The sequence below is a fragment of the Mytilus californianus genome, unplaced genomic scaffold, assembly GCF_021869535.1.
Source record: "Mytilus californianus isolate M0D057914Y unplaced genomic scaffold, xbMytCali1.0.p SCAF_50, whole genome shotgun sequence".
Classification (NCBI taxonomy): domain Eukaryota; kingdom Metazoa; phylum Mollusca; class Bivalvia; order Mytilida; family Mytilidae; genus Mytilus; species Mytilus californianus.
Window position 1 is genome coordinate 599913 of NW_026262702.1, and position 27461 is coordinate 627373.

The following is a 27461-nucleotide window of genomic DNA, read 5'->3' on the forward strand; positions in this document are numbered from 1 at the left end:
GCGAGTTTCGACAATAAATGTCTGTTAGGTGATAATCGAGGCCGATTTTTTTTTAAATTCAAAATCTTATTAAACAAAATGAAATGCAAATTATGAAACTTCATCGAAATTGAAAATTAAAACATAAATATTAAACACTGAACATTTTTTTTCTGTCATTTTTTTTTTCAGATTCGGTCATCGTTATCTTCGGCTTTTATCCTAGGTTTAACGTTTTAAATCAATTCTTATTAGACATCTACAGAGTAAATGGCTGTACAAATATGAAAACCTACTGGAATAATAAATAAAAAAATGTAAAAACCAAAGTGTTCTTTTCTATTCCGCACAGAGCGGCGATCACAAAAACTACAATCTGGATTAACTTCATCTTGCAATTGGTTAAATTTGCGTGTTGATGCTACTTCAATATGAAATAAAAGTCAGTTTTTCAAACAGATGTCTCACTTATCATATGAAAGAATTACCAAAACATACTTGGAATTGGATTAAGCTTTAAAACAACTACACATTCATGTCAAAATTTAAATGAGAAATTATGTACACAAATGTATAAAAATAATAAATAGCTAAGTAAATAAATCGTGCTTGAACACAATTTAGGTGTTGATGTATGAACATATTAAAACAGGATAATATCATATTACATGTATTAGTAGTTTTATTTCACAATACATTAACAATACAAGCAATTATTAGTATGACATCTGATGAAATATTATGAGTTATACGTATAATAAATCTGCATTTTCTGCACTTCTGAGTGTCAAAGTCTTAAAATAACTGATAACACATTTCTCTTAATCTCATTCTGCTGAGCCCTTGGCTGTTGTACAATGCCATAACTGAATCAAAGCATTGCTAGATCTGAACAAAATTTACAATTTCAAAAATTCTGAACAAGAATTTAATGCAGTAGCAACAGTCAAAGAGGAGAATAGTCAGATTCTATAACAACATATTGTATTGGCAAAGAGATTAAACATGACATTCATCTCCTTATTTTTATATTCAGGTAAGAATCTAATAAGTATTATTTTTTACTTTATGCATTATCTGATATTCACCACATGTGGAGCAGTATCTGCTTACCCTTCCGGAGCACCTGAGATCTCCCCTAGTTTTGTTTAAAAGGGCTCGTGTTGCTCTTGCTTTAGTTATAAGTGTTGTTCTTCGTGTTTCTTAATTTTTCAATGTTTGTGTTGTTTATACCGGTAGCAATCTCGTGTAATCTTTGTCATGAAAAACTTGTTTCAATTTCGTAATTTCACATTCGGTCAAGTTTTAGGGTTAGAAAATTTTACATGACTTTGGTATCTTTTGCCTCTATTTTTCAGACAGTAGAAGTGTAAATATTTACCAGACAAGGCCTCGTTCATTTAAAAAATACTTTGATTCTTGGACTAGTTCATACTTTTTAAGTAAGAAAATCACAATGTTTTACAAAAGTAACAGTGATTATGCCGTTTTATGAGGAGTTGTTTTCAATTCAAACTAACAGGAGTTTTCCAGATGTGACCATTTTTCTTGCTTATGATAAAATGTGCAGGCAAAATTAAGTTATTGTCACATAGTGGTTGTTGATCAATTAGATTATCTTTAAATACAACAACGGGTCTACTTTGGATACCAATAACAAAAAGAAAACGAACTTTAAAAGTGTATACGTTTTTCCAATGCAAATATATTCGGTGGCATTCAAAGAAGTACACATAACCGCTAAAATTGATGCTAAAGGGTAGTCACGAAATTGCGTTGAGTTATAATTTTTTGCTTAGTGTAATACGCCTTATTGCGACTTTTAGATGATGGACAGCAATAAAATCGATGTAGCATCGTTTATGAGTTTGCCAAAGCTTTGTAGGGATTTGGAATCAAGAATTCATATCAGTTACAATTACACATCTGTATTTTATTATTTCTCTTATTGATATTCAAATATCTGCTTTGAGATGAAGAACAGCAATACAAGCGGTGTTCCTTTGCTTTTTTTTTTGTTTCTTTTTTTTTGCTGTGCATGTACTGATTTTGTGTCATGGATGGATACCCCATATCCCTAAAGTTTGTTTTTCTATTATGTCCTTCTGTGTTGGATCTTTTCAATGTACTCGCCTTTGTGCAAATGCAATTGAGAATGGAAATGGGGAATGTGTCAAAGAGACAACAACCCGACCAAAGAACAGAAAACAGCCCAAGGCTGGGTCTTCAACACAGCGAGAAAAAACCCGCACCAGGAGGCGGACTTCAGCTGGCCCCTAAACAAAAATGTGTACTAGTTCAGTGAAAATGGATGTCACATATAAATGAACTAAAATTAGAAAAACATACAAGACTAACACAAAGGCCAGAGGCTCCTGACTTGAGCCAGGCGCAAAAATGCGGCGGGGTTAAACATGTTTTGTGAGATCTTAACCCTCCCTCTATACCTCTAGCCAATGTAGAATAAACAAACACACAGCAATGTGCACATTAAAACTCAGTTTCAAAGAAGTCCGAGTCCGATATCAGATTAGGTAACAGAAGAAACTAAGCAAAATGACAATGATACATAAATTAACAAAGGACTACTAGCAGTTACTGACATGCCAGCTCCAGACCTCAATTAAACTGATTGAAAGATTATGTCTTCTTCATATATAAATCAAGCACAATCCCTCCCGTTAGGCTTTAGTATCATACCATCATAAAATATATGAGAAGAACATAACCCGTATTATGCCAACAACTGGTTTTAGAATAAATGTGTTTATTTCCAATGTAAAGACCCTATGAGTGAATCAATATTAATTCCAAGATATGCCATCTTTAATGACCTGACAACAGTATCGTAACTGTATCTCTTCTGAATAAGTCTGTTTAAAGGTTTCGTTATCTCTTGAGGTGAATGACGACATTTTTGTGCTTTGTATAGAATATTACCATAAAAGATTGGATGTGAAATACCTGAACGTATAAGATGTCTGCATGTTGATTATATTTACGAATGATGTCCTTGTACCGATGATAAAAATTTGGTATATGTTTTGACTAGTTTGGTATTAAGCTTCCCGTTAAAGATATAGATATCAAGATCTAGGAAAGGGCAGTGTTCATTGTTAATATTAGCTTTATTTAAAGTCAGTTCAGCAGGATAAATCTCTTTAGTGTACGTAGATACTGAAGTCGTCATTATTGATAGCCAATATATCATCCAAATATCTAATTTGTGTATCAGATGTTGTTTCGATGGGTCTTTGCTGATTTTCGTTTAAATTGTAACTCATAACAATACAGAAACAGTCTCTAGTTGTATTTATTAACACTCAAATTAAAAGAAAATGTAATAAGGTCATTATTAGGCTTGTAAAATTAAAAACATAAAAGCACTATTGTGGGATTTTGGAGGGCAGGGCCCCCCCCCCCCCCCCCCCTTTATGGAGCTACATATAGGATAACTGCATAGACGTTTTACAAGTATCACTCCAAACATTGGCTTACCAGGGGCCCCTTTTTACCAAAATCCCGGATCCGCACCTACTTCGTATTTGTGACAAAGACATTTTCGTTTCGAATGTTGATTTAAATAAAAAAAAGGATCTCTTTTTTTTTGACAGAATATATATTTTATTGTTTAGTCTTTTGTTCTACAAATCGTAGGGTTTTTGCGAACAATATTTTTTGTGATATTTTAATCATTGAATAAAAAAATTATTGATAAATTATTAACAAAATAATAATAAAAAAAAACAGGAACAGCTGCCAATTCAAGACATAATTTGCGCAAAACGAAATTGGCTAGAGTTTAAAAAGGGTAAGAAAATTTCAAAACTCATGGTCGAAAATAGTTAATCAACACAATGTTCAGAGGATAAAAACCGAACACACAATACAAAACTGACGTCTTACACCATAGTTTTTTTTTTTTTGGCAATATTAACTGATGAAGCTAATATGTTTAGTAATTAATTGTCCTTTAAAAATTTCATTTTGATCTGATGTATTTCTTGATAAAAGTTATAAGCATGGTGTTGCAGTTCAATCACGGCATCTGGAATTATAGGGAGCGACATTAATTCGCTAATTTAGAGTTTAAAAGAAGCCTGATTTTTTTTAATTACTTGCATTGAAAATTTGTCCAAAATGTCATTCTTGGCATTATACAAGATCTTGTTTTTAGTAAATTGACCGATATCGGAGTGTATGACAGCATCATTTATATCAACATGTAAAGTAATTTCAGCTTGCTTATAGTTACTGCGAGCATATTTCTTTAATAATTTATTATTGGTTTATTTATTTTCGTGTTTTGTTTGTTATAGTACCTGTATTATAAAGTTAAGAGCTAAACCTATACAGATTGTTATTTCATGTTTTGGGGGAGGTTAAAGATTGTTTTTGCATGTTTTGGACGGTTTTCTAAGGTGGTCCATGTTATTTTATACCTTTAGTAATTTCATTGATTTATATTCAAAGAATTACGGTTGAGTAAAAAGCATGTCGTCGCTGGGCTTCCAAAATGTCGTATATGATTTTTTTGGCTAAAATTACTTTTTCACACAAATCGTCTTGGCGGGAGGCAATCTTTGATACTCCAAAATAGCATACAGTTAGACCAATCAAAACATTTGAAAAAAAAACTTGTGACAAAATTGCCAATCTCAACTGCTTGTAAAGTTTGCTTCCAAAATGTTGTATGTTAACTTGAAAAGTGTTGTATAATGGCTTCGGGAATTAAATACTTGTACATTTCTATATTTCTGTTAAAATAAGTTTGGTTTGTAAGTAATCCACAAACGTCATAGTTTTTATTTCACTGTCATTTACAAAAATATTCAGGTGCACTGACGACATTTTGGAAGCATGCATTTCAACCAAACTTTCAAAGCCTGTTTGTGAGATATTTTTTTTGTTGAAAAATTTGTAATTTACAACATTTTGGAAGCACAGCGACGATGTGTTTTATCTCATTGACACTTAAAGTTAACCATCCAAAGGCAGTAACTACCGAGGGTAGGTTTTTAGACACGCCCATTGTAATTATGCACGCCCACATTTGGAGCTTTTATCTCTGTCTATGTATGTTATGTACTTTGTCTAAAGAGTGTCTATATCAGGGAAGGAGTCGATAACTTTAAAATGTAATCGGTTAAATTACAATGACTTTGCTAATTACACCTAAATTCAAATGTAATTGATTACATCAGATTACTTTTCTTTAAAGTAATCATGATTACTTTGGATTACTGACATTACTTTTGATTACATTGTATATTATAAAATTAAAGAATTTCTTATAAACTTTTTATCCTCGCGAAAAAGCTAGACTCTATACGCCATTTTGTTTTTCTTTGTTTAAATAGTTATTGGTTTTATAGTGATTAAGATTATATTACAATGTTGACTGCTGTACCCCAATTTTTGGCAATTTTACCTATTATGTCTGTTTGTTTGTTTTGCTCACACATTGTTTGTCAATATAATGGAATTCTAAGGTTTAGCTAGCTATAAAACCCGGTTTAATCCACCATTTTCTACATAAGGAAATGCCTGTACCAAGTCAGGAATATGACAGTTGTTTTCTATTCGTTTGATGTGTTTGAGCTTTTGATTTTGCCATTTTATATAGGACTTTCCGTGAATTTCCCTTGGAGTTCGGTATTTTTGTTATTTTACTTTTTCACGTTGATGTGTTATATCGTAGTTTTTCTTCTTTGTTAAAGGAATTTTGGTATTGATGACATATTCTTATAGTCTCTTTATTTCTATAAAAAATGTTTTCCATTGTCTGTTAAAGTTCGTGCATTTTTGAAAAAAAACAACATTTGTTTGATAAGTTGCATGTAACCAATAATTAGCATATATTGGTGTTATTCGGTGCTGTTCTAAGTTTAAAATTCACAACTCTCATCCTATACATGTATACTTGTTTTTTAAAGATAGTGTGTCCGATGGAAGTTAAACGTTAATTTATCAAAGGCAAAGGTTGTTGTGTTCTGCAAACGGAAATCACAAAAATTGCCAAAGTTTCAATTATTTAACCAGTCTATTGAATTTCAAGAATCTTATTTATATATAGGACTAACTTTTTATTAAAATAATTCATTTGGTTTTTTTCAAAGATACGAAACCTCTCAATACCTGTCGACTTGCAATTACAACTGTTTGATACAATTATACATTCCATTCTGACATATGGGTGTGAAATATGGGGATTCGGAAACAATTACATGCTGAAAAAAATTCAACTACATTTTTGCCGAAATGTGTTAAAAATTAGATCCTTGACACCAAATTTTATGACAGATGGATAACTTGGTCGTACAACAATAGATACCATAATAAAAGTTAGAATGGCATGTTTGTGGAATAAACTTCTCGCCAATGAAAACAAACTAAGCAGTATCCTGTATCAAATAATGTTCAACTTAAAAGATGATTATACGTTCAAGTGGATTGACTATCTTAAATCGATTTTAGACAATTCTGGACTTAGCTATGCTTAGACTCAGAAATTGCCATTAGATGTAAATCAATTGAAAAACGTTCTGAAACAAAATCTTAAAGATGAATACATTCAAAAGTGGTATAGTCAAATTGACAATTCTTCCAGTGGTGAATTTTACGGTCTGTTTAAAACAATGTTTGGTTTAGAAAAGTATCTTGTACAAATATCACCCATGGAACGTGAATATATTTCTAAATTAAGATGCTGCTATGTGAAAATTCCAGTAGAGCTGGGTAGGTGGAACAATATTACGAAAGAAGAGAGGATGTGTACTGATTGATATTCTAGTCTTAGATACATGCTTTTTTTATATTAGTTGTTATTAGCTTTGAACTAGCTGTCAGTAACTGTGAGTACTCTCAGATTTGTACTTAGTGTCTTTTCTGTTGTTAGGGATGAGGGATAGGTATATACCCTGCCACGTCCTGTATGCGTTTTTGTTTGATGTTTTTCTTTATATCGATCTGATGAGTTAAGCCTTTTTCAACTGATTTTTATAGGTTTTTGTTTATGTTGTGCTGTTACACCACTGTCCCATGCTTTTTGCAGGTAAGGGGAGGATTGAGCGCTCACAAACATGTTTAACCCCGCCACATTATTTATGTTTCTGACCCAAGTCAGGAGCCTGTAGTTCAGTGGTTGTCGTTGATTCATGTCTGTCATATTTGTTTTTCGGAAATTGTTTTGTTATAAATTAGGCCGTTAGTTTTCTCAATTGAACTGTATCATATTTTTCAAGTCGGGGCCTTTTATAGCCGACTATACGGTATGGGTTTTTCTCATTGTTGAAGGCCGTACGGTTGCCTATAATTGCTTACATCCACTTCATTTTAACTTTGGTGGATAGTTGTTTCATAGGCAATCATACCATATCTCAATTACATCTTAGTAAAAAATATCAGAAATCAAAACATTCCAGAGTACTATGTAAAATATCCCAGCGCAGCAAAAATGAAAGGATTACTACATTGGTTAATATAAAGGTACTAAAAAATGTATCTCTGTTCGTTTCAAAGTTAATTAAAATAATATAAAGTATAGTTATTATTAATATATTCCATTTTAGAGTTGTTTTATTTCTTTCTATGATTGAATGTGATTGTATTTTGTATATGTTTACCTCTTGTTTCAAATGTGAATGTGACAGAGTGTTTTTAAATAAAGCATATTGTATTGTATTGTATGTAATCTATCTAATATGTCATTATCTAATAAATTGTTTGTTTTTTGAGAATACTGTCAAAACATTTTCTCATCTATTTCTTATTCGAACAATATTAGTGTTCTTGGTGGTGTTTAAATTTACTTAACATTTAGAATGACAAAAATAAATTCATGTTGAAAAAAAAACATAAATATAATAAATATATAATTATGTAATTTATATTGCGCCACTTGTGCTTTTGTTGGGCATGTATATTCTACGTTGGCTCTTTAGGCAAATGTGATGAATGAAAAACAACATATTTCTGTTAAAAGGGTTGCATAATGTTCATAAGAATAGAATGACCGTAATCACTTATGTCATTATATAGCTATTGGCTTTAAGTGTTCTCAGTGAAAGTTAATCCAGAAAAAGCACAGAAGATTTGTTTCTAAGCGTTTGGACTTCAGAATTTTCATTATAAATATTAAAGAAACTTTTTAACTTGATAAGAAGCCAAATAAGTAAAAACATTCGGTTACTGACATCTTTGCAAGCAAGGGTTATGATCCGGTCTCTTACTAGTAGAGCTAACGAAAATTGGTTACTGAACGCCTTCCTCGTATACCTCGTCTTGTACCAAGGACGTTCTCTTCTGTTCGAATAAACTGTGACTTCCTTGCTTGTACTGACAAAATATATGAACCCTTTCTTTTTTGTCTCGGGGTGGGGTTGGGGCTCACTTTGCACTGAAGGGTAGGCATGAGCCGCTGGAATTGGCTATTTATTACCTTAAGCTTCATATTATATGATAAGGGCCGCGAGAAAATAAGTTGTTGATTATATCATACGTATCTTAAACTATACTGAGTAAGATATTACGATATGAGTATGTTCTAAAAGGTGTGATTTAAAACCACAATCGAAAATGCGTTATACATTTGATTGATTGTTGTTTGCTTTACGCCGCATTAGCACAGAAAGGCTATATCGCGGCGATGTTATACATTTGAAAAATCTATTTTAACTGGATGAAATGGAGTAATATAGTCAGTGAGAAATTTCACATAACATTTAGCAAATTTATACTGTACACAAAAAGTCAACAAATGTTGCAGTGTTATCTGATTTTGGTAGAATTAGCACTGCCAGTCCTGTTGAGATGAGGTTCATTCTTTTTATTGCACAAAGTTCAAGAATGAAAGAGGTGGTATGATGTTAACAATGCAAAAGTTAATACTTATTTTGATAATATGAGCAGTCAAAACAAAATAATTTGCATTTTAGTGTAGAAAATGTTGATTAACTTAAAATTATATGTTATATTATATACTCATGTCTTTTATATTTTTGTTGTATCTACTTTTTGATTTAAAAGTCAAAAACAAATTAGTCCTTAAAATATTGAAATGGAAGATATATATTGATTAAATCATTCTTTTTATCTTTTTTATAATGAAAATATTCATATATACTAATGACAGACGTCAACTGCATTCGAGTTACTTATGATGCTGCCTGTTATACTTTTGATACAAGCAGGACATTTCCACATATATATTTAGAATGCCAGTCAGCCTTTAAAGTATCATTCCATGGTGCCAGCTGCATTAGGATACTACACTGCTATCTTACTTGCTGCTGACACGGGAAGGACTGTAAACATGCTCACTGCTCCTTTGGGCTAGACAAATTTATATATATATATATCTTATATAACTATGTATTATCCTTGTTTTTCTCAATATATAATCAGCCACACTTGCTTTGTGCATTATAAAAGTTTAAGCTTAAATAGTTACTTAATTTTATTCAATGTTATTTGTTTTAATCTAAAATTACAATGTTATTGTCATTTTAAATGTTCGTGCCCTTTGGGGCACTTAATTTGAATGAAATATTCTTCCTAATATAGCGATTTATCTTTGTTTGCAAAAAAAATGTTTGATCAGGTATGCATTTTAGATATTCAAAATATATGATTAGGTGCGGTACAGGATGTATCGGCAGCTCATCCTAACCACAAAAGGATTCATAAGTGTCTTTTCTTCTTGGTCGCTCATATATTTATATGATAAAGATAAAGATAAGATGTTTTATTTTCCAAATTAGGTCCCTAGGGGAACATATACATCTATCAAATATAATCTTTACAACATACAGTATTTTACATGACATTCATATAATACATCTACATGTAAAATATATGTATTCAGTTATTACTCTTGTATATCATTGATTCACCATTCATTTTATAAGTTTTGTCTTGTTACACGTAAATGTCACATATGCTTAAAACGAGTCATATTTAAATGCCTGTATTATTATTAATAATATTATCCAGGTTTAATCCGGCGTTAATCCATTGATTATGATTTTTTTTTCTAATGAACTTAATTTCTTTTGTTAATTGTAATCCCTGTAGTTTTCTTTATTTTGGTACGTTGCTATGTTTGAAAATTCGATTTAAGAAGAAAACTGAATTTGTACATTACACATTAAATTCACCAGAAAAGACAATTCTTCAAAGAAAAGCGGTAAATAACTTTGGGAAATTGCACGTGAGTGTGGGAAGCTACGTTCCGCACCACTGACGTTCCTATGGTAAATTATAGACCGGAAGTTGACAGAGTGTGGTAAAATATTTGACCGGACTGAAAGAAATAGAAAAAAAACTGCAAGATGTTTGACGGCGATGAAGATGGACCAAAGGGAACGTTTGAAATATATAAGGCTGAAGCAGATTCGTTGTTCAAGCAAGGAGAATACAGAAAATCAATTGAAAGCTACACAACAGTGGGTATTTTAGATAATGTGCCATGGGAAAAAAACGACATACTTTCCAGTTTGATGCAAATTCTTATACTTTTTCATATTTATTTATTTATTTATTCTTAACCTAATTTTCTTAAAACTTTACATGCATTTTTTTTTGTAAGTTTTATAAAAACGACATCGAGGAACAAAAATAACACCTTCATCGAAATCCCCCCCCCCCCCCCCCCCCCCCTTCATACAAAAGTACAAAAGGAGTCCAGAAATGTTGTTCTGATTTGGCCAAAAGTCATCCAACTTCATAAGTTAAGTGTATAATAATATAAATTTTATAGCTAGTTTTAAATTGAAGATATGTTATCAATTTGTTATATGTACTGTAGCTATGCTATTTGCGCAGTCAAATTGCATTGACTGTATATCATGTATATTCATTTATGATATGCAGTCACTGACCATATATCACCTTGTTAATGAAGTTGACAATGCGTTTCAATAGAGTTTTATTTATGATGTCAATAAACAATACATGTAGGTTCGCGGAAATTTTATGCTGTCTGCTCCACATTAAAAAATGATGGCTTTAATCCTAACTATTTCATTTGGAACAGTTATAGGAGTTGCAGTATATAAAAAATAACCTCGGCTCAAAACAGAATAGAAAAGCCTGGCTTTTTACCTGTTTCTAAGCCTTGCACAAATAAAATTTATATTTCGAGACAAGTTATGGTTATTCTATATTTATTGACATATTTGTGATAAGAATCGAACTACAGCTAATTAAGATCAGTATTGACAGTAACTAGAATACATTTCACTATTAGTTGAGAGCAGTTCTACTGGCCTGAGAACACAGTTATTTCGTAGTGCATTTCTTTTAGACAATAAATGAAAATTAAAAAAGACCCACCTGCGCTTTCTCTATAATATTTTTACAGTGTGGTGTACTACTTTTGGGACAAATTATATCAAAATTATAGAAAACTTCATCAGCTCTAACTCAAGATATGGACAATTTTATGGGGGTCTTGAATTCTTTTGACAGCTTCCTAAATGCTAATTTTAAACTTTTATAGCAGGACCAAATCACTACTTTACTTTAAAATTCATGAGCCCAATTTTTTAGTGTAATTTCATCCCCCTACTTGCTATTTGAGGCATAAAACATGAAGAAATAAGAGTTGGGAGGGGTATAAAAAAAAATAGCAAGTAACACACTGTCCACACGAGGGACTATATTTGTAGACAACGAAAATCAAAGGACGATAACTGGACCTACTGGTATTTGGGACACTTTTTTTTACCTCTGATTAATGAGGTCTGTATCTAAGAAAATGTTGTTCCCTATACATGCTATAGGCTTGCTTATAAGTATAAGCATGTTAAGTAGTATTTTGAAAGTAACTGACAAATGATATTTTCACTGTCCTGCATGAGATCATACTTTTATGAATACTAGTATAGACAATTATTTCAGATGGACAATTTATCAGTGCAATTGTGAAAAGAAAAAATAATTGCTTGTACATACATGTACAATTTTTACCGCTTATTGTCTATTTCATTTTGTTTTTACAGGCATTAGAACTACTGCCACACGACAAAAATTGTTTAGTTTGCCGGTCAAAATGTCATTTACAACTTGGGGACACAATAAGTGCTCTAGAAGATGCAGAATTGTCACTTGCAGAAGACAACACATTTCACAAGGTACATGTATAATATTGATAGAAATTAAATTTCTCAATATTTTTGACAAGTCACTTTCAGAAGACAACTCATTTTAAAACATGATAAAGACAGAATTTTGATAACCAAAAAAAAAAAGACAAAAAAATTTCTCTTTATTCGGTATTATATATAAATACCATTTTTTCCCCCAAAAAAATAACTTTACGATTTAAGAATTGATGTTAGATTTCTAACATGTAGAATATTTTGCTGTTTCCAAAAAAAAGATGAGAGCCAATCAGTAGTCTAGATTTAAAAGCATTTCCTACAACTCCTTTCTTAGTCAAAAATACTGTGTGTGCAATCATGAATGTAACCAGATACATGTAGCTCCAAATTTAATAGCATGTGTTTTTTTCTTCAATAATTATAGTTCATACAAGACCTTGAAAGTATCACTTAATAATAATTAATTAAAGTTAATTTATATTATTAGTAGAATATTGATTCTGTAACATGGTTAAAGAACATGTTGAATACTTCTTTATAGGGTGTATATCAAAAGGCTCAAGCATTATACTACCAAGGAGATTTTGAGATGTCCCTTGTATTTTACCACAGAGGCCACAAACTTCGACCAGAGTTACAGGAATTCAGGCTTGGAATACAGAAAGCTCAGGAAGCCATAGACAATTCTGTTGGATGTAGGTGTTATTTAAGATTCAATTGCTGTTAAAAAAATTACATTTTATGATTTAGAACTTTAACTGCTAAACATAATTGCGCTCTTTGTCCAAAGTTTTCTATGATAGATTCTATTAACTTATTTACAACTTCAACTTTGTATAAGCCCGTTTACGGGACATATTATGGTATACCTCTGTCCGTCCGTCTGTCCGTCGTCAACATGTCGGACATTAACTCAAAAATGCTTTAACCAATTTGAATAAAACTTTGGTGAATTGTTTATATCTATTGACGTGAGCTCCCTTTCGTTTTTTATAAAATTTAGATTTTATGTTTCCGAGTTATGGGGTTTTATTCATTAAAAAAAGGGTGATTTTCCTGTTTTCGGACAATAAGTCAAGAATGCTTTCACCAACTTGCAAGAAATTGTGGTGAATTGTTTATATCTATAGACATGAGCTCCCTTTCGATTTTTATAAATTTTAGATTTCACGTTTCCGAGTTACAGGGTTTTATTCATAAAAAAGGGGGGATTTTCCAGTTTTCTGACAAAAACTCAAAAATGCTTTCAGCAATCCTTATGAAACTTTGGCGAATTGTTTGTATGTATTATTGTAAGCTCCCTTTAGAATTTTATAAATTTTACATATTACATTTCTGAGTTATGGGGTTTTATTCATTAAAAAAAGGGGTGATTTTCCAGTTTTCGGACAATAACTCAAAAATGCTGTCACCAATTCTCATGAAACTTTGGTGAATTGTTTATATCTATTGATGTAAGCTCCCTTTTTATTTTCATAAATTTCTAATATGACATTGAGAATTAATTGAACTTTATTTGTTTATAGTCTGACAACAGATTTACTAAGTATTGCACAACAGCAAGAAATCTTTAATTGAATATAAATTCAATTCATATAACCAATTTCAAGTTCTTTGACTACATTTATTCAGAAACCTATAATATGTCAAATATTTAATTACAATCCAAATTCAGACCTGAATCAAGCTTGAATATTGTGTCCATTTTTGCCCCAACTGTTCAGGGTTGTTAAAGAGATTAAGAACGACTTAGAGCTTGATATATATATATCATATATCGGGGAGGGGTTCGCGATTCAATGATAAAATAGGCAGGTAAAATTTTCATCGTGTATAATTTTTGCTGAATCTGAATATACACACGAAAAAATCACTGTATAGTATTGTTAGAGATGTAAACGACAGAAACCTTAACTGACAGATAATCGCGATCGATTACAAATAAATAGGAGTACTACAATCTTAAACACATAAAATTCAGAGAACTTTCAAGAAAAGTAAATTATGTACATTGTGGCATTCTAAAATTGAAGATTGTGATGGTATAACAGAAAGTTTTAAAGCATATTTGTGCAAATGTTCATTACATGTGATTTGTTCAAAATTTTTACATCTTAAATGCAAATTGATTGGTGTATAACAACAATGAATAGATCATCGTTAATTAACATTTTGGAACATGTCACTGTTTGCTGTGTTGTCAAAGGTATGACATGTATGATAAGCCAATTTAATTATTATGAAAACAGAGATCTTAATTGAATATGGACTTTCTTGTGATCTGTCGGTTAACACAAAAAACTGATTTTATATATACAAATTTATTTCTCCTTTAGGGGGAAAGCAGTCTATACATGTCAACTTTGTGAATACTCAACAGTATAATGTATGCAGCTTTAAAACTGCAGTAAATAAAATTTTCGTGTTTCTTTAGCTGCCGCAAACAAAGTGAAAACTAAACACACATGAGAAAAAAACCTGGTACATGGTATATACATGTACCTTTCTGTTGCTGAAGATTGTATGTTGATCTCTTCTGGATGTCTTTTGGTTGTTTTAGTCATTGGATTGATGTCTCCATGCATTAACATCTATCTAACATCTTTTACTCATAATATGATATGTACTGTGGACACATTTATTTTTTTATGGTAGCAGCTGCAATTTATGAGGAATGGGGAAAAAAATATACTTTCATTACTACTATACTTGATAAGCAGGTTTTGACAAATCTGTATTTTGTTAAACACTGAAATTCGTTGTTCCCCTTTTTCCTTCATAATACACAAACATAAGCACACCATAAATAATAATCAATCTACAGTATATGTCTATGAAAATTAGCTTTTATAAAGAAAAAAAGTATAAAAAATATTCTTCACAATATAGACAATTATTTCAGATATTTTGAACTTGAGACAACTTTTAAAATGATGAAAATATGTAGGACATTCACCTCAACAGCTAACCAAACCTTTAAACAGACTTATTCAGAAGGGATGTAGTTACGATATTGTTGTCAGGTCATTAAAAATGGCATATTTTGGAATCAATATTGATTCACTCATAAAGTCTTTGCATCGGAAATAAACACATTTATTCTAAAACCAGTTGTTGGCATGATACGGGTTATGTTCTTCTCATATAGTTTATGATGGTATGATACTAAACCTCTAACAGGAGGGATTGTGCTTGATTTTCTTATGATGAAGAAATAATCTTTCAATCAGTTTAATTGAGGTCTGGAGCTGGCATGTCAGTAACTGCTAGCAGTCCTTTGTTAATTTATGTATCATTGTCATTTTGCTTAGTTTCTTTTGCTACCTATTCTGACATCAGACGTGGACTTCTTTTAAACTGAGCATATTGCTGTGTGTTTGTTTTTTCTACATTGGCTAGTGGTAAAGGGGGAGGGTTGAGATCTCACAAAACATGTTTAACCCCGCCGCATTTTTGCGCCTGTCCCAAGCCAGGAGCCTCTGGCCTTTGTTAGTCTTGTATTATTTTTAATTTTAGTTCATTTATATGTTTTGGAGTTTAGTATGATGTCCATTATCACTGAACTAGTACACATTTTTGTTTTGGGGTCAGCTGAAGCACGCCTTTTATCTCGCTGTGTTGAAGACCGATTGGTGGCCTTCGACTGTTTTCTGCTCTTTGGTCGGGTTGTTGTCTCTTTGACACATTCCCCATTTCCATTCTCAATTTTACATGTAATAAAATTAAAAAATGCAGATGGTGCAACTTCAGAAATGTTGGCGATGTTTTAATTTTGGGAAATTTGCAATATGATATATATGTTACAAAAAATGAAACTTCCTATTTTAAGTTTTAATAGCATTTTTTCATTTAATTGTATGCAACATTTTTCTCAAATAGCAATAATTGTTCACCAATATAAATGATAAATGCCTGCATAAAAACTTTAATTTACAGTGCAAAATTTTTAATCATTCTTGTTTTTGTAGCTCCAGAAAAAGTAAAACTGACCACAGAAGGTGATTTGACGTTTTTTGCTCAACAAGATGAGGTAATTTTGTACATATTTATTGGGAAATAAAAAGAAAATGAATAGCAAAACACCCAGAATAAGCATTTGTCATTTAACAGCAATTATGGATTAATTAAGAAGTTAATACTGTGATTATTATAATGATAATGCTTTTTTACACACAATGGTTTTTTTTTTTAGGCTCCTTTTTTTTTGGGGTGGCACAATCATAACGTAATTTGAGTAATTATGTGAAGAAGCTCTCCAAATTTTTTAATTTTTTGGGGTTCCTGAATATTGCTTTCAAAAATATTATGTCATCTGGTTTAACCAAATTGAGTTACTGTGGATTCATTATTATTCGTTGGATATCAATTTTCATTGGTTTCATGGGTACAGGTGAACCACAAATTCAAATGTTCAACGAATTACAAATGTTAATTTGGCTTTGTATGCAGAGATTGGCAAAACCACGAAATCAAATATCCACGAAAATGCAAGTGTTCCTCAATCCACAAAAATTGATACCCACGAAAATAAATGAATCCACAGTAAATCTTAAATAATGTATTTTAAAAAAAAAAATGCCTTTTTTTTTATTGAAGTTGAAAAGCGAAGTTGATGGTTGGATTGCTTGAAATATGCAAAAAAATCTGCTGAAATTTTTTTCAATTGACAATATATTTATGAAATATATATATATGAATTTATATATGAAAAATATCTTACAGAAAAAACCAAAGAAACAACAGTACAGTACATATAAGAAGACGACTACACAAGCACCGAAACGTAGACAATACGATCCAAGTAGACCGGTCGGTAGTGAAAAAACTATAAAACAGCTGTTAGGAGAACTGTATGGTGACAGACAATACTTAGAAAAACTTCTCAAAGAAACAGGTAAATTCATACTTATTAGAATTAAAGCATTAACAAATACCAAATTCCAAGGTAAATTGAAAAAGTGGAATTCCATGAAACTGACAAAAATAAACGTTAAACTACATGTATATCAACCAATGGTACGAGTGGAAAACAATTGTCATATTCCTGACTTGGTGCAGGCATTTTACAAAGAAAATGGTGTTTTAAACCACCTGGTTTTATAGCTAGCTAAACCACCCACTTGTTACTGAAAAGCACAGTAACTAAGGTATCTGAAATATCTTATTGTGAGGGAACCTTTAATTTCATATTTGTACAAGCTTGAGACACAGGTTGGCAATGACTTGACATGCAGACTTTATAAAATGTCAAAATAGAATTAAGAGGTAACTCACAGTCTTGTATTTAAAGTTTAGCCTACGTAAAACAGGTTTTACTGTTGCAAATTGAGTTTACCAGTCAACACATAGTGGAGCTAGGTAAACAGATATTTAAGATACAACATGTAGTTTTATGTATGCCAAGCTTAAAATACAATACAGTTATTTCCCTTCTTATGAAATATAAATTTTTTTTTTTTTTTTTTTATTAATCAAAAATGCTTTTATTTTCTTAGGCACCAATACAGTCGGATGTCATAGCTTCATTGTTAGACATCAAACTTAAACACCACACATTTTAGGCTTTGTGTAATCCTTAAAATAAAATAAATAATAACAAAGATAACTTTTCAAGGTGAAAAATGTTAAATATTTTGTTTATTTTTAAAGAAATTAAACAGCAATAAATACATGTAAAAGAGTATAATTATGACATTGCTCCCCTGAATATATCTGTAATATGTGTGGCTGCATGTTAAGCAGCTATCAATCTATCTTAACAAACAGCTCAAATGGGAGGTACAAATGGTAACTATTGCATTCAAAACATTAAATGTTTTGTAAATGAAAAGAGGAAATCATTTAAAGTCATTTCTGTTTTGCTTTAGTCATCTTAAATAAAGTTCAGACTTTGTTTTATTGTTTTGTTACTTCAATATTAAAGTTGTTGAATTCCCAAATATGCCAGTTGATTTGCACTAATGTTTTTAAGATATACTTTTGAGTTTAGTCCATTATTTCTTTTCCAATTTTCAAATACATTTTTTTAGATTCAAGATCAGAGGTTGGAAAGGTGATAAACAATCTGGTTACTGAGGGTTTGTCATATCTGGATACCAGAACAGATTTCTGGAGACAACAAAAACCCATGTATGCCAGAAAACATGAAAGAGCACAGCAACGCAACAGAACTGATACTCACACAGGAAAACTAGCACCTAATGATTACATCATCAGAGAATTAGAAAAGATAGATATAGGTAAACATTATCAAGGATTTTCTGTGTATAGGATGAATAGTTTAAAATTATGTATTATTAAGTTTAAACTCACTTCAAAGGGTTAATGGTGGCTGCATGGTCTAAGTAGTCTAACTACTGTATCACTAGCCTGTCAACACTGAGGTTGTGAGTTCAACTTTAATTGACAAGGATTGTCAGTTTCCCTGTAGAAGGCTGTGGTTCTCTCTGGGCACTCAGACTTCCTTCAGTTATAAAAACTGACCTCCATGAAATAGCCAATAGTGCTGAAAGTGGTGTTAAACACCAATCAATCAATCAATCAAAGGGTAGTTTTTCTTTGGAAATAAACTTTTTTTTCTCTTTTTAACATGTGTACAGAATGTTTACCATCGGGAAATAAGATATTTTACAAAAGAGATGATTTCAAATTGTGAACTTTCCATTTCTATGTAGCAACATTCCAGTATCGCCTTCGTATGGAGTATATATATCCCAAGTTAATACGATATTCCAGAGCTTGCATTTCCTATCATGATTTCCTTGATAAATTGGTTGCTGCTTGAGAGGAAGCTATTAAATTAAGAGTTCCAGTTAAGTTAGAGTCATCCCTTCTAAGGTGTAACCACAATCCCATCCTCTTTTCCTCAAATGTGACCTGCCGAATTTGTACTTACATGAGGCACATGACAAATGTCACATGTGGAGCAGGATCTTCTTACCCTTCTCGAGCACCTCATACCCCAAATATTGATGTGATTCATGTTGCTTAGTCTTCAGTTTTCTTTGTTGTGTTTAATATAAAGTTATTTTATTTTAAGCTCAAGTTGAAGGAGAATTTGTAATTACATGAGTGACTTGACAGATGCCACATGTGTAGCAGGATCTGCTTACCCTTTTGGAGCACATTTAACCCAAATTTTCGATGGGGTTTGTGTTGCTCAGTCTTTAGTTTTCTAATTCTATGTTATGTTTAATCTAGTTATTTTATTTTAAGCTCAAGTTGAAGGAGAGTATCAGGAAGCTTTACGGAGATCACAGCGATGTCTTAATACTGTAAATAGTTTCACAGCAGAACAAGTTCCAAATAAGATTGAAGTCTTAGCTAATCTTAACAGTTGTATAGGAAATGCTTACCTGGAGATGGGACAGTATGACAAATCTTTAGAGCACCATAACATTGACTTGAGTATGGGAGAAGACAAGTAAGCTATATATTGACTATATAAAATCTTGTTTTTGGTTCACTTTTCACATTTTCACGGTTGTTGATAATGTATTAAGCATAAATGCCCTCACTCTTGTTTAAGATATTACAAGACTGTGGCATGTAAGCATGGTTATTTATTTTGAAGAAAATGTCATAAGTTGTCAATTATTAAAGTGTTGGTTCTATATTGTTTACCTTTTTTTTTTATATGATAAAATCTCTAAAAATGTTCATGTTTTCAGGGTTAGATTCATGTATGTTTTGTAGACATTATGATTTAATTTGATAAAATAAGTTTTTGCCAGTGTTTCATTTAACACAGACATTTTTTTTTTACGTTTCAATATCGTGACAGATGTAATTGATTTAATTTAATAAAATAAGTTTTTGCAAGTTCTTCATTTGACACAGACTTTTTTTTAGCGTTTCAATATCATGACATCTTCGCTAGCCAAGGGTTACGATCCACTTCCCTCCTTTCCACCCTTGGCAGATTAAGCCAACATTTGTGATAACAATGTTGCGCCATCTATCGGTAGATTAAAGTCACGCCCATTCCGAATACATTATTCTTGACCAATGGTAGCACTTGAACTCTTCAATTTGGAGGTACAAACACGGTAGCGTCTAGATTCTACACACTTGGTAAAGCAGGAAACGAAAATATACGTTGACATTCATGCATTTGTGCAAGAAACATACACAGGAACTTCTATTAGTTGATTAAAAACATTCAAATTGTCACTAAATATAGTCGTATGTTTAGGGATGTAAAGACTTGTTGCACAATAAGCTCGTGGCAATTGTTTACATACACTTTCTACATTTACACGTGATCATGTTATTGGCGCTTTTTGATTGGATGCAGCGAGTTTCGACTGCAACCAATGAAAATCATTACCTTGTGTCTCCGAAATTCTTTCTCAATCCGCCAAGGGTGGAGAGGAGGGAAGTAGATCGTAACCCTTGGCTAGCGAAGGTGATATCATGACAGATGTAAATGATTTAATTTAATAAAATTAATTTTTGCAAGTGCTTTATTTGACACAAACATTTAAATGTTTCAATATTGTAACAGGTGTAAAACTTTTTTTCAAATGGGTCCAAAGTTTAGTTTTGATGAAAATTGACTTCTTGTTAGATTCTTCCGTTCTGAAATACCTTTAGAAACTCAGTTACTTCCCTTGTTTGTGAAATGTCCCAGTTAATTATGCAAAGAAAGCTTATTTTATAAATGTTCATAAAAACTAATTAGAAACTTGTTTAAATGTTTATTTATTTATTGCAGTGATATGGAAGAAGCAGTATCAAGAGGCTTAGATAATTTAGGTCGTGTTCATGCCAGACATGGAAACTTTGAAAAAGCAGTACAAGTGTAAGTCTTCCAGATTTTTATTAAATGCATCAGTCAAATTAGATTAGGTATTGCTAGTTGGATTTTTATGCCCCCTCTGCCACGGAGGGGGCATTAAGTTTTACCCTTGTCCGTCTGTACGTCCGTCCATACGTCCCAAAGTTGGTTTCCGTTCTCTAACTTTAGTTTGCCTCAACCAAATGTTATGAAACATATACATAATGCTTATTACTACAAAATACAGATCAAGTTTGAATTTTGGTGGTGTCACTTTCACTGATCTAGAGTTATGCCAGTTTACAAAATTAAATGGAAAAATTGCTGAATTTTTCGTTTCCATTCTCCAACTTAAGTTTACCTCAGCCAAATATTATGAAACTTATACACTTTGCTTATTACCACAAAATACAGATCAAGTTTGAATTTTGGTGGCGTCACTTTTACTGTTCTAGAGTTGTGCCCCTTTACAAATGGAAAAATTGCTGAGTTTTTTGTTCTGATCTCTAACTTAAGTTGGCCTCAACCAAATGTTATGAAACTTATACACAATACTTATTACTACAAAACTCAGATCAAGTACAAATTTGAGTAGCGTCACTTTTACCATTCTTCAGTTATGTCCCTTTATAATTGTATATGATATGCAAGGGGGGGGCATCATCTGTGTCCCATGGACACATTCCCCATTTATTTATATCTAAAAAAAATTATAAGAGTTTTTTTTGGTAGAATCTTTTTTTTTTTTTGGGGGGGGGGGACAAATTTGAATTCATGCATAAAAAACTCTTATACTGAGAATTAGAATGTATCATGTATTACACAATTATTAATTACATAATTTTCTTTTACTGTTAATAAAATAATTTGTTAACAAAAATAAAACATAAAGGAAGGTATAATATAGGGAAAAATACCAAATACAAGAAATCCTAGATGGAATTTAAGAGGGGAAAAGTAGGTAGGGAGTATATTAATCTCATTAAATTGTTACATAAAGCATTATTGCATGTAATAATTATTATGTTGTTCATATTTTAGGTGGGAAAAGAAATTACCAATGTCTAAATCTGCATTAGAGAGTACATGGTTGTATCATGAAATAGGCCGTTGTTATCTAGAAATTGGTCAATTTGAAACTGCTAAGGAAAATGGAGAAAAGTCAAAGGTGGCAGCTGAAGAGGCAGAGGATCAAATGTGGCAGCTGCAGGCATCAGTATTGGTGGCACAATCTGAGGGTAAATACTATATCTTACTGCTTACAAAGGGAAAGAATATCATGCAACTGTAGAGTACCATTTAGTATATTTATGACATCTGCATTGACAGAGGCAATAGGCCTAGGCCAAGGTCAATATTGGCTCCTTAGGTCCTCACAATTCATTTTTACAAATAAAAAGGGCATGCTTTGTTTATTGTATTAGGCTTGGTGAAAATTAAATGGAGGCAATATGAGATTTAACACACACAATAGACTGTCAGTAAAAATGCTGGTCAGAAAGTGAATACAAGTCAAGCAAACCTATAAACATTACAAGTATGGCAACTTGTAGGTACAAAAAACTCTAAACAAACATCTGCCACTATCACATTTATGTCAAATTATCTAGGTTTGCTCACCAGAAACCCTGCATCATCAACGTTTTCTCCTTATTTTACTTAATTTCGTACTGTAATTTCAAAATATTATAAGAAATAGAAAGAATTTTGTTTGGTTTTTGTTTTGAAAATCATCTGTTAACAAAAAATATTTTAAGAATAGTGATTTTTTTTAAATCATATACCTTTTGATCTTAAGAAAATCTGAACTGCTTTATATTACACATTTCCCAGTTACAGAAATTGAGGAGGTATACCCATTTTAAGGGTGGCAATTAAATGAAAAGTGACAAAGAGTAAAAGAAAAGTATTAAAACTGATATGCATGTTTGGTTTGCAGCTTAACTTGACAACTTTGATATCTAATATATATCCTCTTTTTTCTTTTCATTTCAGTAAAACTTGGTGATTTAAGTGCGGCATTAACATCATTTGATACATCACTTGAACTAGCAAAATCACAAGGTAAGTTGTTACTTTTGTGTGAACACTTTTGAATTTGTCCTTTGAAGTAAAAATAAAGTGAATGCTATTTATTGCCTTCAAGATATCCATTATTTGTTTATCGTCAGTTTTGCATTGTACAACACCAAATGTTGACTGTGATGGCGACAATGGCATCAACAATTGTTGAATTTTCTTCTTAAGTTAGTTTGATAGGAACTACTTGTGATAGATCATTGATATTTAATATGAAGTTGCATTACTATCGGTACATATCAATTTGATGACTATTTTGAGGCCCTGCCCCCTAGGTCATGGTTCAGCGACTTTGAATTAACTAGCAATTTTCAATGTTAAGTTTTCTGCTTAAGTCAGTTTGATAAGAACTACAAAATGAACTACTTGTGATAGATCAATGATATTTTGTATGAAGTTGCATTACTACCAGTACATATCAGTTTGACAACTATTTTGAGGCCCTGCCCCCTAGGACATGGCCTATTGTCTTTGAATTAATAAGCAATGTTGCTGTCCATCAGATTGTCTTTTTCTGAATTTTATGCCGACAGGTGAGACATATCTCTGTGTCAACAGTTTATTCATAATTCGGTAGATATGTATTCAGTCTTGGTCACAGACCTCTATACCACTCAATTCAATATTTTGTAAAAATATGCTAAATACTTGTATATAGGGTTACACATTCTGGAATAACATGCTTATTTTGCAAAGCTATGTTCTATTGTTTCAACAAAACATTGATATTAATTGTGTTGATATTTAAGTGCTGAAATGCTATAAGTGATGTCACATGTCTATTGTAAAATTGACATAAAATAGCCATTTAATATCTTGTTTTTAAAATTGCAGGTGACATGTCAGCACAGTCAGCCATCAAAAAAGCTATGGACGATGTAAATAAAAAGATAGCTAAGGGAAATACATCTACTAGTGCAAAGAAAGAACGAGTTAAGATTGATGAAGAAGGAGAGAGAGAAATACAGACTGCTGTATCATCACAGAGAGCAGAGGAAGAAAAAGAAGAAAACGAAACAAATAATGCCAAAGAAACAAGCAAAAAAGTGGAGGAAGGTAAAATAAAGATGCTACAATTTATTATTAATTTTTTTAGTTTATAGCCATTTTTATCACAGGTTAATCTTAAAATTCACTTTGGTCCAGTTTCTTGCATTACAAGAGAAAACTTGGTATACTATATGACTTGATTTCTATTTTTCCTCCTTTCTGAAGTGATGGGATATTAATTCTGCCTGCTTGTGTTGTTCATTGGTTTGTTCAAACTGTGCTTTGTTGTCTCTCCTTGACGGAGTCAAAAAGCAAGACATAGGTATGCTGTTTCCGGCGTCAACAATGTATTAGTTTGTGATTAGGTCTAGTTCATGGTGAATCACTAGTAGTAGGTCAATGATATTTGGTATGCAGTTGTATTAGCATTGGCATATCTCATTACCATGGAGATTATTTGGCCCTGCCCCCTCAGTCAAGGTCTGTTGACTTTGAAACTTTTCATAGTTTACATGCATTAGTTTGTGATTAGGTCAATTTATGGGGAACCACTAGTGGTAGGTCAATGATATTTGGTATGCAGTTGTATAAGCATTGACATATCTCATTTCCATGGAGATTATTTGGCTCCGCCCCCTTTGTCATGGTCTATAGACTTTGAAAATTTTTCTAAGTTAACATGTATTAGTTTGTGATTAGGTCTGTTCAAGGGGAACCATTAGTTCAGTTGTATAAGCATTAGCACATCTCATTTCCATGGAGAATATTAGGCCCTGCCCCCTCAGTCATGGTCTATTTACTTTGAAACTTTTGCTTAGTTTACATGTATTAGTTTATGATTAGATCAGTTTAAGATGAACTGCTAATGTTAAGTCAATGATATTTGGTATGCAAATTTATTGGCATTTGCAAGTATGGTTTCCATGGAGATTATATAGCCCCACCCCTGATCATGGTTCATTGACTTTGAAACTTTTACATAGTTTACAAGTTAACTTAATGTTTGTGTTTAGGTTTGTTTAAAGGGAACGACTTATAATAAGTCAGTGGTATTTGGTATGCAGTTGTATTAACATTGGCCAATCTCATTCCATGGAGATTGTTTAGCCATGTACCTTCAGTCATGGTTCATCTACTTTGAATATTTGCATAACTTACATGTTAAAGTATTTCTATTTTAATTTCAACATTTGCATTATCAAAATTACAGTTTATTTTTGTAACTTCTTTTTAACTTCTCTTCAACCAAGTACTTGATTTTTGTTTGAACTTTCACAGACCCTTAAGTATCTAATTGCATTGAGATTCCTAAAAGAAGACATTGACTTTGCAATATCCACAAATGGAGTTGACAGCTTGTATCTCTGTATCCGCCTTATTTCATTAAAATCCTACATAAAACCATTGTGTATCTAATCATTTTCTGAGTGTGTATATTTACATGTAAATGTCAAATATGAAAGAGAGAGATCAATCTAAAGAAAATGACATCTCTCCAAAGACAATTTCTGTCAAAAAAGATATATATTTTCAATTATATAGGTGCAAAATTAAAGTGAAACTTGAAAGGGGGAAAACAAATCAGAAATAATTCCCAAGCTTTTTCATACATAGGTATACATATTGTTTCTCTAGGTTGTAATAAAAAGTGCTAAAACTACCAAAAAATAGATCATGAAAAAAATATTTATAATGTATTTATCAATTGCATATTGTTTATAAGTAGAATCAGAGAAAAAAGATGAAGAAAAGCCTGTTACACCTAGAAGTAAAGACAGTGATAGTAATAAACAAGAGAATTTAAATGAGACAACAGATGAAAATAATGAAAGTAAAACAGAAGAACTGGAAAATAAAGAGGAAAGTAAAGACGAAATCAAAGATGAAAAAGATAGAGAATCAAAGGAAGGAGAGACATAAAACTAGATAGAACAAATAAATTTTTTTTTTTTTTGACAATGGCATGACTTTTTGAATCTTTGAAGAATTTAGGGTAAAGATTTAAAAAAAATTTAAACAAATTGCTAGGAAACTTATAAAAGAGTAAAATTTATATGAAAATTTGATGTCGTTATGTTTTTTAGCTTGAAAGTATTTTTCTTTTAAAGTAATGAGGGATAAAAGAAGTTTTGAATCAATATAAATAGGGATAGATAAAGAAATGATATCTTTACTAGTCTTGTTGAATTAAATTATTGTATAACTTTTCCTTTACATACATGCCATGTAAACTAAATATTCTTATAAGCTTAAGAAAGAAAATGGATGCATTTTTTTGGAAAAAGTTAAAATATGAAAATCTGTTTAAGAAAAGAAAGCCTTACTATTAGAAGCATGAACTTTAGGGCATTAAAGAATCTATATTTTTTATCAGTATTTGTTGTAAAAATAAATGACTTTGTTCCTATCTGAACCTTGACTTCTACCTAAAACGTCTACAATTGTTGTAGGTGTTGATTAGTCATTATTTGTGAAGTACAATATTTATGGTAAGACACTATGAAACTGTGTCACATATAAGAATTTTTAGAAGAATACAGGAATTTATGCAAATCTTTAAAAAAAAAAAACATTAAGCATTTGGATCATTATATGTAAATAAAAAACAATGTGATTTAGGGTTTCTGTTTTTACAAATTTTTTAGTATAAAAATTAAATTGAGTAAATATATAATGGTGGGTAAATTTTTTGTTTTTCATTTTGTGTTTATTTTTTATTAGATATAGTTTGAAATTTGAACATATCTACACAGAAGGTAGTTACATTTTTTTTTTTAAATCATCTGCCAAGAATTAAAATTGGTATGGCTGTACAATTGAACAGTATTATAATAAGTATTATTTTGTGATGTTTATTCAGGGTAATCCTATGATTCTATGATTTTTTTTTATATTTTATTTATTTATAAATACATTCTATTTCTTGCCAAGAAATACTCTTTATACAATATTGTTACATATTATTTTTGGCTTGTTGAACAATAAAAAATTTAAAAAAACCTTTTAGTGTTTTACTAATTATCTTCCATTTGCTAGACTTAAATATCAAGTGCAGTTTGGTGTAGCCAGTTTTATTGCCTCTTGCAATAACAGTAGGAAGACATGATATTCTATCCCACATTTCATCCTTTAACGACTTGGCCTTATATTTCATCAGATTCCCACTATGAGCTTTAATAAATGCTTCATTTTACTTGGGTTATGTTTTATATCTGAGTTCATTTGTTAGATACTAAACGACCTATAACCATATAACTTGGTGCAAAAATTTTCCTAGAGTAATGAAACAGCTTGGCATTAAAGTTGGTCCTCTGACTTTCTTTTTACCCTTCATTGACTAAGGCTAAATGCTCAAGTTAAGTTCTTTATTCTTAGCGACATATGTTTTTGTGAGGATGAATAAATTGAGATGTGAGGTAAATGAGACAGTAACAAAACAACAAAAATAACCAAAAGATATCAAGAATGCAGTATACATGCAGCTCTTATTCATGTGGGCGTCGTCGTCCGAAGACACATTGGTTTTCGCA

The 27461-nt window shown here is 31.4% G+C and overlaps 1 protein-coding gene across 2 annotated transcripts; it reads left to right on the forward strand.

Moving 5' to 3' along the window:
- The first annotated feature begins 10225 nt into the window (after window positions 1-10225).
- Window positions 10226-26409, forward strand: LOC127703766 (outer dynein arm-docking complex subunit 4-like). Of its 2 annotated transcripts, none has more exons than XM_052207847.1 (12): window positions 10226-10424; window positions 11982-12113; window positions 12625-12778; window positions 16052-16113; window positions 16806-16977; window positions 18113-18322; window positions 19299-19506; window positions 20800-20886; window positions 21904-22100; window positions 22858-22926; window positions 23776-23997; window positions 25658-26409. In XM_052207847.1, the coding sequence occupies exons 1-12, from the start codon at window positions 10311-10313 to the stop codon at window positions 25849-25851; spliced, it is 1821 nt and encodes a 606-aa protein (XP_052063807.1). In that variant the 5' UTR covers window positions 10226-10310; the 3' UTR covers window positions 25852-26409. The 2 variants fall into 2 exon arrangements, with proteins under 2 accessions (XP_052063807.1, XP_052063806.1); XM_052207846.1 differs by having other exon boundaries at window positions 10229-10424; window positions 25655-26409.
- The last annotated feature ends 1052 nt before the right edge of the window (window positions 26410-27461 follow it).